Source organism: Balaenoptera physalus, assembly GCF_965194825.1.
Source record: "Balaenoptera physalus genome assembly, chromosome: 1".
In the NCBI taxonomy this organism is placed as follows: Eukaryota; Metazoa; Chordata; class Mammalia; order Artiodactyla; family Balaenopteridae; genus Balaenoptera; species Balaenoptera physalus.
Genome location: NC_138882.1, coordinates 170,720,613 through 170,730,188, shown reverse-complemented (window position 1 = coordinate 170,730,188; position 9,576 = coordinate 170,720,613). Strand labels below are relative to the sequence as shown.

The 9,576-nt window shown below is 46.8% G+C and overlaps 1 protein-coding gene and 1 long non-coding RNA gene across 3 annotated transcripts in view; one reads left to right on the top strand and one right to left on the bottom strand.

Annotated features, from left to right (window-relative positions):
- Positions 1-271: 271 nt before the first annotated feature.
- HDAC1 (histone deacetylase 1) overlaps positions 272-9,576 on the top strand; it is a 42,466-nt gene continuing 33,161 nt past the window's right edge. For both annotated transcript variants that reach the window (XM_082411526.1, XM_082411525.1), the window contains exons 1-2: positions 272-438; positions 6,379-6,491. In XM_082411526.1, the coding sequence (XP_082267652.1) occupies positions 390-438; positions 6,379-6,491 (162 nt within the window). In that variant the 5' untranslated portion in view covers positions 272-389. The remainder of the gene's footprint in view (positions 439-6,378; positions 6,492-9,576) is intronic.
- Positions 6,498-9,576, bottom strand: part of LOC309637447 — a 188,285-nt gene continuing 185,206 nt past the window's right edge. The window contains exon 5 of the long non-coding RNA XR_014250547.1: positions 6,498-9,548. This is a non-coding gene — a long non-coding RNA (uncharacterized lncRNA). The remainder of the gene's footprint in view (positions 9,549-9,576) is intronic.

The window sequence follows — 9,576 nt, the reverse complement described above, 5'->3', positions numbered from 1 at the left end:
AAGTTGGTCTCTGATCTCCAAGCACTCTCCCAAAGCCGAATGGGACAGCGAAGTTTGCAGTCCGGCTTTCTTCCCCCGGGACGAATGGTACGGTCCTAGGGCAGCCCCACCCCCTGTCGCGGACCTTGGTACAGGCCCAGGGGGCCCTCCGAGGCCTCGCCGGGCTGCCCTTGCCCCCCGCCGAGTTCCGGGCCGTCCCGCCGCCTCTGATTGGCTGGAGCGGTGCCCGGGCTGCGCGGCTATAGGTGAGCCCGGGCGGGGACGGGCGGAACGCGCTGGAGGCCCGCCCCCTCTCTGTTGGGTCGGACGCTGAGCGGAGCCGACGGCGGGCGCGGGAGGGTGGACGGACAGACTGACGGGAGGGACGGGAGGGACGGGAGGCGAGCAAGATGGCGCAGACTCAGGGCACCAGGAGGAAAGTCTGTTACTACTACGACGGTGAGCACAGTCCTCGCGCCGGGGGCGGGGGCGGGGCCGGGCTAGGCGGGATCTGGGAGAGGGAGCCGAGGAGGTCTGAGGGGGGAGGCTGAGGCTCTGGGGAAAGACTGAGGGAGGAGGCTGAGAGAAGGAGGCTGAGAGGAGGTCGAGGCTGAGGGCGGAGGCTGAAAAAAGGTGGTCGGGGCTGAGGGAGGAGGCTAAGAGGAAAGGAGGTGGAGCCTGAGGGAGGAGGCTGAGGGGAAGGAGATCGAGGCTGAGAGGGTCGCCTGGGGAAACCTGAGGTCACTTTGGAGGGGACTTATGAAGTCTGATGTGGAGTTTGCGGCGGCCTCCCAGAGGGGAGGCTGAGTCCGAGGGGAGAGGCAGAATCTGGTGGAGAAGGTTTCAGGGTTACATGTTACTGCTGAGAATCCGAAGGTCTCTCACTGCCCCTTTCCTTCCTCATCTGTTCTGGTGAGAGGCCATCAGAGCTCACCAGCATCCCTCCCCGTCTCCTAGCAGGCCCTGCAGTTGCTGCTGGGAAATGGGACCCCTGAGGTTGGAAGGAGAAGGATGCAACTTGTTACAACAAACTTTTTCATTGAACAGAGATCTGTGGAGCAGCAACTTCCTCTGTTCTAGGTAGCATTTAGGGGCTAGGGCCATGGGAAGACCAAAGCACTTGTCACCTTCCTCTCAGTCTGGAGGAGCAGGTAGACATTGACAAAGAATTGCTCTCCACTATCAGGCTGGGAGGAAGGACAGCTCAGAGTGTTCTGGGAGCACAGAGAAGAAATACCCGCCCAGCCTGAGGAGTCAGGCAAGGAGGTGCCGTCTCAGTTAGGACCTGATGAACAGGAGTTATTAGCCAGGCCCAGGAAGGGCAAAAATAAGAGCAAGTTGAGAGGTAAGAGAGAGGACAGCACGTTTGAAAAACGGCAGGTGTATGTACAGAACGGTGGAGGCATAGATTTGAGGGCACAGTGTTAGAAGGTAGAGAGCAGGGGTGAGAGAAAGGTTGCAAGTGATGAGGCTGGAGAAGTAAATGGGGACCAGATCATGAAGGGCTGGGCATAACACCCTAAGGAAGTTGGACTTTATTCTGAGGGCACTTGTGAATCATTGAAGTTGTATGCAGGTTAGTGACATCATCAGATTTATACCTTGGAACTATCACTCTGTGACAGAAATTAAACTCATGAATGGAGAAGTAAGGAAGAAGACAAGGATCCCAAGTTTCTGGTTTGGGCAGTTTGATGCTGAGTGTTTGTAGAAGGCAGTATCAGTTGATAACTTTGGGTTTTGTTTTATTTATTTATTTACTTATTTGGCTGCTTTGGGTCTTCGTTGCTGTGCGCCAGCTTTCTTGAGTTGCGGTGAGCGGGGGCTACTCTTCGTTCGGTGCACGGGCTTCTCACTGCGGTGGCTTCTCCTGCTGCGGAGCACGGGCTCTAGGCGCGGGCTCAGTAGTTGTGGCTCACGGGCTCTAGAGCGCAGGCTCAGTAGTTGTGGCGCACGGGCTTGGTTGCTCCGCGGCATGTGGGATCTTCCCGGACCAGGGCTCGAGCCTGTGTCCCCTGCATTGGCAGGTGGATTCTTAACCGCTGTGCCACCAGGGAAGTTCCGGGTTTTGTTTTTTAAAGAAATATTTGTTGAGATGTCTGGGGGGTATCCAAGTAGAGGTGTCCAGTAGGCAGTTGGCCATTCATTCAGGTCTGCAGTTTAGAAGACAAACAAGAAGATAGAGATTTTTGGTGATTGTCAGAATACATACATACAGGTGATAATTTTATTTATAGAAGAGGATGCAGTCACCCTCGCATCCCATGTAAGAAGTTGTATAGGTTGAAAAAAGAAGAGGGTCCAGGGCGGAATTCTAAGGAAGTGGACTGAGAAAAAGTCTAGCGTTCTTCATGCTCTGCACTCCCTTGCCATAGCATTTGTCACTGTGTATTGGAATTGCCCATTTACTTGTTCATACTTCTTAAAGACAGTAAGCTCCTTAGGGAAAGGGATCATGTTTTGTCTACCTTTGTACGCTCAGTCCCCAAAACAGTGCCTAGCTCATAGGAGGCACATATTTGCTCAAGAAATACTTGTTGATTAAATGAATAAAGATACAAAGGGAATGACCAGGGATGTAAGTGAACCAAAAAGTGTTGGGTTGCAGTAGCCAAAAGAGGGAGGGAGTGGCCAAGTGTTGGCAACAGCTGTTTCCTGTGCAGGGTTTGGAACTGAAGCTGAATTGCAGTAGATTGAAGAATGAATGGATGGGTTAAGAGGAGACATTAGGTTGAACTTTTTTTATTTTTATTTTTTTATATTATTTTTGGCAGCGCTGCGCAGCATGCGGGATCTTAGTTCCCTGACCAGGGATCGAACCCGTGCCCCCTGCAGTGGAAACACGGAGTCCTAACCATTGGACTGCCAGGGAAGTTCCTAGGCCGATCTTCTAAAGGAAGCTTGTTGGGGCAGAGAGAGAGGGTTGTTGATAAAGGGGAGATGTAGTGGCTGAGAGTTGAGTATATGCAAATTCTTATGGAAAATAGCCAGATATTGGAGAGAGGAGCTAGTAATGATGGAGATCCCTGAGAAGAGACCAGGTGAGATGGAAACCAGAGCACAGGTAGGGATGCTAGTCTTGCAAGGGGAAGTTCCTCTGGGACGAGAGGTTAAGTGGCAAGGAAAAGTTCAGAGATAGATAAGTTTGAAGGGGAGATGATGGGGAGAAAGTGGAGGGAGTTTTCAAGATGAGGTAAGAGAATATTCCTTTTCCTGAGAGTGGGGGAGGGCAGTTGGTAGAGTAGGAATCTTGAAGAGAGATAGCTGTTATGAAAGAGGGAGCCAGGAAAAAAAATTGGAAGGATTGCTGAACAGTGATGAGGGTCCATTTGATGCTGGCGTCTGTGACTTTGTAGCCTTATCAGTTTGCACAGTTTTGTGATCTCTACACTCTCAGTTTAAAAAGAGAAAAAGTGGAAAGACATCAGTCTTTAGAGAAGGGAGATTTCTTACTTTTTGAGAAACTACTTGTGAGTTTTGCAGTGAGGTCACTAGTTTGGGACTCAGATTTGGCTCTGCCACTCAGAAGCTTTGAAGTATTGGGCAAGTCATTTTACCTTTCCGGGCCTCAGGTCACTCCCCTATAAAATTGAGAAACTATGAGGACAGTGCAAAAAGCTCTTTTTAAAAAAGTTTTAAAAAGTTTAAAAAAGCTGGATTGGTTCCACGACCCCAGTGCAAATATCAAAAGGATGCTCAAATTCCTTACATAAAATTGCATAGTATAGTAGGCCCTCCTTAGCCAGGGTTAGTGGATGGGGAGGGCCAATTCTATATAAAAGCATTATTTCTTTTTAAAGTCTCTCAGCAACCTGATTAAAAACTGTTAAGGAAAATGGTATCTTTGGGCCCCACCCTCAGGTACTCCCTTAGCTTTCTAGATAAGTTATCTTAGTTCCCCAAGTCTAAACCTTGGCTGGATTCTGGATTGATAGGCCAGAGATATGGGTAAGCAGGAAGCCAGTTATATCGCATAGTAATGACCTTGTGACTCCTGACTGCCCACAAGTTGGGTCTGCATCTGGATGTCTCTGCCAATGCCTTGAGAACCTGTTCTACCCCCCACCATGGCTGATAAGGTTGTCTGAGGAGCCCTGGGAACAAACTTTTCTGCCTGCCTTCCCTGCTACTGCGTCTCAAAATCTGTGTCTGTATGGGACAAGCGTCCCCCTTGAATGCCACTGCATGCTGTGCTCTGGCTTGTGGCTCTGGCTGAGAGCACAGGCCTCACTAAGATTAAGAGAAGAGGATGAAAGGACATTAGGTAAAAACTAAGGAAATCTAAATAAAGTATGGACTTTTAGTTAATGATAATGTATCAATATTCCTTCATTAATTGTAACAAATACTTTTTATTTTACTAATGTAAAATAGTAGTAGGGGAAATAGTAGTGTAGTATCTAAGAATTCTGTACTTCTTTGCAACTTTTCTGTAAATCTAAAATTGTTCTATAAAATAAGGTTTATTTAAAAAGAGAGAGAAGAGGATGAGATCCTAAATATCCAACTGTTTAGAAGTTTCCCATTATCCCAGGCCATGTCTGTGCCAAAGAGAATTGGAGTGTGGCTTGGATGCTGTTGGTGGCATTCCCCGCAGTGCATTGCTCCCTGGAATGAAGCCTGTTTCTGGCACTACCAAATCAATGATTAAGAGGTTGGGGCCTTTTTTTCACTGGTGCTGAAAGATCTGCCTCATCCTGATGGACTTCCAAAGAGAGAACTTTGGGTGTGCAATTCACGTGATTTTGAAATATTGTTCCAGGAACTTTCTACCAAGTAGACTCACAGAGCCCTTTAGATTAAGTGCGAACTGAAGTAGGTACCTGGGAAACCCAATGTAGTTTTTAGCATTCCGGATTCGGAGTTAGAAGGGTTGACTCCCAGATCATTCATTAGCTGTGTGATCTTGAGCAGGCACATAACTTCTCTGAGTCTCACCTCAGTTCCTTGAATCTTTATTGAGCCTTTATGATGTACAGGGCATATTTGTCCTTGCCTTCAAGGAGCTAGTCTTGTAGACATAAAATAGATATGTAAATAATTTAGATACAAAACAAAATTACATGCCATATATAAATTGCATGCAGAGGAAAAGACCATTTATTCTGATCAGGACTATGGTTGGAGCTTGAGCTGGGCTTTGTAGTATGAGGATCATCAGAGAAGGAATGACATTCCAGGTCAAAGGAACAGTCTGAACAAAGGATACTTTGGTGTGAAGGTGAATGCCATGTTCAGGAAGCTGATAATAATCTAGTGAGTTTATAGCAGAGATTGGCAAACTTTCTGTAAAGGGCCAGATAGTAAATATTTTAGGCTTTGTGTACCATATAGGTGGTCTCTGTGGTAACTATTTAACTACTCAATTCTGCCATTATAATGTGAAAGTAATCATAGATAATATATAAACTAATGGGCATTGTTGTGTTCCATAACATCTTATATACAAAAAACAGGCAGCTAGTTGTATTTGGCCCAAGGGCCATAATTTGCCTGCTCATGTCTAGAACAGAGAGAGAGAGAGAGAGAGAGAGAGAGAGTGAGTGCGTGTGTGCGTCTGTGCGTGTGTGTGCGTGTGTGTGTGTGTGTGTGTGCGCGCGCACATGCGCATGTGTGTGCTGGGGCAGGGTGGTGGTGGTAGGAAGTTGGAAAAGTAGATTAAGAAACTCCTTTAATGCCAGGCTACTGAAGTTGTTCTTTATTCTTTATCCTGTAGGGGATGGGGAACCATTAAGGATTTTTGAGTAGGCGAGTGATGTTATCAAAGCTGTATATTAGGAAAATAACTGGTAACCGTGTGGCAGATAGTTTGAATTGAAGGCAGAGGGACCAATTAGAAGGTTATTGCTATCGATGAATCAAGAGATGGTGAGTTTAGTCTTCTTATCTATAAACTGGGAATAATACTCCCTGTCCTAACTGTTTTACAGGGTTTTTGTGAGAATCCAGTAGGAAAATGAATGTGAGTGTACGTTGACACCGTAAAGTGTCATGATGTGCAAGAGATGAACTGTGGCTTACAGTAATTCTAAGTAGTGATGGTTATTTTGAGAGTTGTGGGAGTTGAATTCCTTGGAGATATAGTGAGGTGAGTCACCTCACTCGCTGCTGTTCCCCAGTAGCTTTGGAATGACCTCCTCACACTATCCTAGTGCCTGTAGGCTCCAGGGGAAAAAACTGGGCTAGACAGACATCCTTAAGTGCTCATCTCACCAAGGTCCCCTGCTTTTTGTTTGTTTTTTCTTTTGGAGTTACCCTTCCTTGAGGTGGGAGAGAATCTTGGAGCCTAGGATGAACCAGGAAGAGAGTTTGCCTAGAAATTTGTTGTAAAAATTCATGGGTTCTCCTGGGAGTGTATGTCTAACTGTGTCACTGAAACTGTCACTCTTTCTTCTTCAGGGGATGTTGGAAATTACTATTATGGACAAGGCCACCCAATGAAGCCTCACCGAATCCGCATGACTCACAATTTGCTCCTTAACTATGGTCTCTACCGAAAGATGGAAATCTATGTGAGTTACTGGGAATGTCACCCCTCCCTAACCTCGTCAGCTCTGGTTCCCCATATGTCATTCATTATCTCATTTTTTCAACTACTCATTTATCAAATGTGTTGAGTGACTGTTATGTGGCAGGCACTGTAAATGATAGAGATTCTCTGTTTTTAAGGAGCTCACTCTAGTGCTGGTGACTAACATGTACACAAATAAATTGTACTACAGTGTGTAAGTGCAACAGTGAAAAAATGTATAAGGTGCAGAGATAATAAAGTATGAAGGTGGAAGGGAGCCTTGGAATGTTTTCTAGAGGTGATATCTGGGCAGTGTTTTAAAGATTGAATAGAATTTAGCCTGGAGTTCAGGAGGGGACTGGCATTCTAGGCCGAGGAAAGAACATATACAAAAAGGCAGAGAGGTAAGAACAATATGGTGTGTTTGGGGAAAATATAAGTAGTTCAGTGTGCAGGTATTGCTGTAGTATAAAGTTCACAGGTGTGAGAGAGGGGAGCTAGAGCTGGAGAGGTCAGCAAGGATTGGATGTACTAAGCAATTCTGTGGCGCCAGGGTCAAAAAATCCAATGGCTGGAGAAAAAAAAAAAAAGAGTGATTGGAACTGTGTTGAACTAGATGCCAAGTCTCTAGTTACTAGAGAGTATGGACTGTCTAACATCTTGACTCAGCTCCAGCTGATGACTTTTGCCCCATCTATCAGTTTTTAAAGAGAAGCCAGAACTTTAGATTATTATGTAAAATCTCCCAGGTTTAAAATGTTGGCCCAAGTTTGTTTGTTTGTTTGTTTTAAATGTGTACAAACAAAAGCACATGAGCATATCTGTGGACCAAATTTGGTCCAAAGGTTCCCAGTCTGAACCTCTTCTGGAAGCTGTGAAGAACAAGTGAAGTATTTTATTTATTTATTTATTTTTTATTATTTATTTAATTAATTAATTTAATTTATTTATTTTTGGCTGTGTTGGGTCTTCGTTGCTGCGCACGGGCTTTCTCTAGTTGTGGTGAGCGGGGGCTACTCTTTGTCGTGGGATGCAGGCTTCTCATTGCAGTGGCTTCTCTTGTTGGGGAGCACGGGCTCTAGGCGTGCGGGTTTCAGTAGTTGTGGCACACGGGCTCAGTAGTTGTGGCTTGCGGACTCTAGAGTGCAGGCTCAGTAGTTGTGGCACACAGGCTTAGTTGCTCCGCGGCATGTGGCATCTTCCCGGACCAGGGCTCGAACCCACGTCTCCTGCATTGGCAGGTGGATTCTTAACCACTGCACCACCAAGGAAGTTCCACAAGTGAAGTATTTTAAATGAGAGATAGGAACAGGCATGCATTTTAGAAACAGGGAGGCCAGTTAGGAGGCTGTCACAAGGGTCCAAATGAGAAAATAAAGAGGGGCTGGAGGCCTACGTTGTCTTTTTTTTTTTTTTTTTTTTTTTAATTTATTTTTGGCTGCGTTGGGCTGCGCGAGGGCTTTCTCTAGTTGCGGCGAGCAGGGGCTACTCTTCGTTGCAGTGCGTGGGCATCTCGTTGCGGTGGCTTCTCTTGTTGCAGAGCACAGGCTGTAGGCGTGTGGGCTTCAGTAGTTGTGGCACACGGGCTCAGTAGTTGTGGTGCACGGGCATAGTTGCTCTGCGGCATGTGGGATCTTCCCGGACCAGGGCTCGAACACGTGTCCCCTGCATTGGCAGGCGGATTCTTAACTACTGCGCCACCAGGGAAGGCCCCTATGTTGTCTTACAGTTAGAGCATAAGAGTCTTGTTAAAAGTCTGTGCTGACAGCTTAAGTAACCTAGCAACAGCAGTATCCTTCCTCACCATTCCAGAGACTGAAAGGAGATAAGTCTCTGTCCCAGATGGCCGTGTCATGTCTCTAGAGCCACTGGAGGAGGCAGCTGGGGAAGCAAGGAGGGAAGGTAGACAGAGGAGCAGACGGATCTTGGGACTAGAGCATTTTCAGGTGTGAAGGGCATCTGGGAATGAAAAACATAAAAGGTAGCAGAGGTTTCCAGGAACTCTAGGGGGTAGACTAGCATTTAGATAAAGAGACGTTACCTGAATGTGGAATAGTAAGCATCAAGGCCTTATGGCGCTGCCTGTTGCACACCTACACCATGCTGACCTGACCTCAGCTTGCCTCCTTTCCTGCCACTCCCTTCCTCAGAACCCCTCCAAGTCAGCCAGATCAGATTCTGCCTCTTTCCACCCCATCCTGATTGGGAGGATTATTTACTCTGTCCAGTTATATCTTACCCATTTTCAAGTGTTACCTTAAGCACTATTTCTTTTTTTCATTTAACAGATTTTTGTTGAGTACTTGTCACCCCAGGGACTATATCAACCTCCATGAGTGATATTGAGGTATTAAGAAATGGATCCTGGGCTTCCCTGCTGGTGCAGTGGTTAAGAATCCGCCTGCCAGTGCAGGGTACATGGGTTCAAGTCCTGGTCCAGGAAGATCCCACGTGCGGCGGAGCAACTAGGCCTGTGTGCCACAACTACTGAGCCTGCGCTCTAGAGCCTGGGAGCCACAACTACTGAAGCTCGCGTGCCTAGAGCCCATGCTCCGCAACAGGAGAAGCCACTGCAATGAGAAGCCCCTGCAACCACAATGTAAAGTAGCCTCCCCAGCCCCCACCCCTCCAAGGGGCGAAGAAACAAAGACCCAATGCAGCCAAAAATAAATAATAAATTAATAAATTAAAAAAAAAAAAAAGAAAGAAATGGATCCTGGGACGTCCCTGGCGGTCCAGTGGTTAAGACTCCACGCTTCCAATGCAAGAGGCAAGGGTTCTATCCCTGGTCGGGGAACTAAGATCCCACGTGTCGCACGGCGCAGCCAAGAAAAAAAAAAGAAAAAAAAAAAATATTTATATATATTTTTAAAATTTATTTATGGCTGTGTTGGGTCTTCGTTGCTGTGCGTGGGCTTTCTCTAGTTGCAGCGAGCAGGGGCAACTCTTCGTTGTGGTGTGCGGGCTTCTCATTGCAGTGGCTTCTCTTGTTGTGGAGCACGGGCTCTAGGCACGCGGGCTTCAGTATTTGCAGCACGCAGGCCCTAGAGCATGGGGGCTTCAGTAGTTGTGGCGCATGGGCTCTA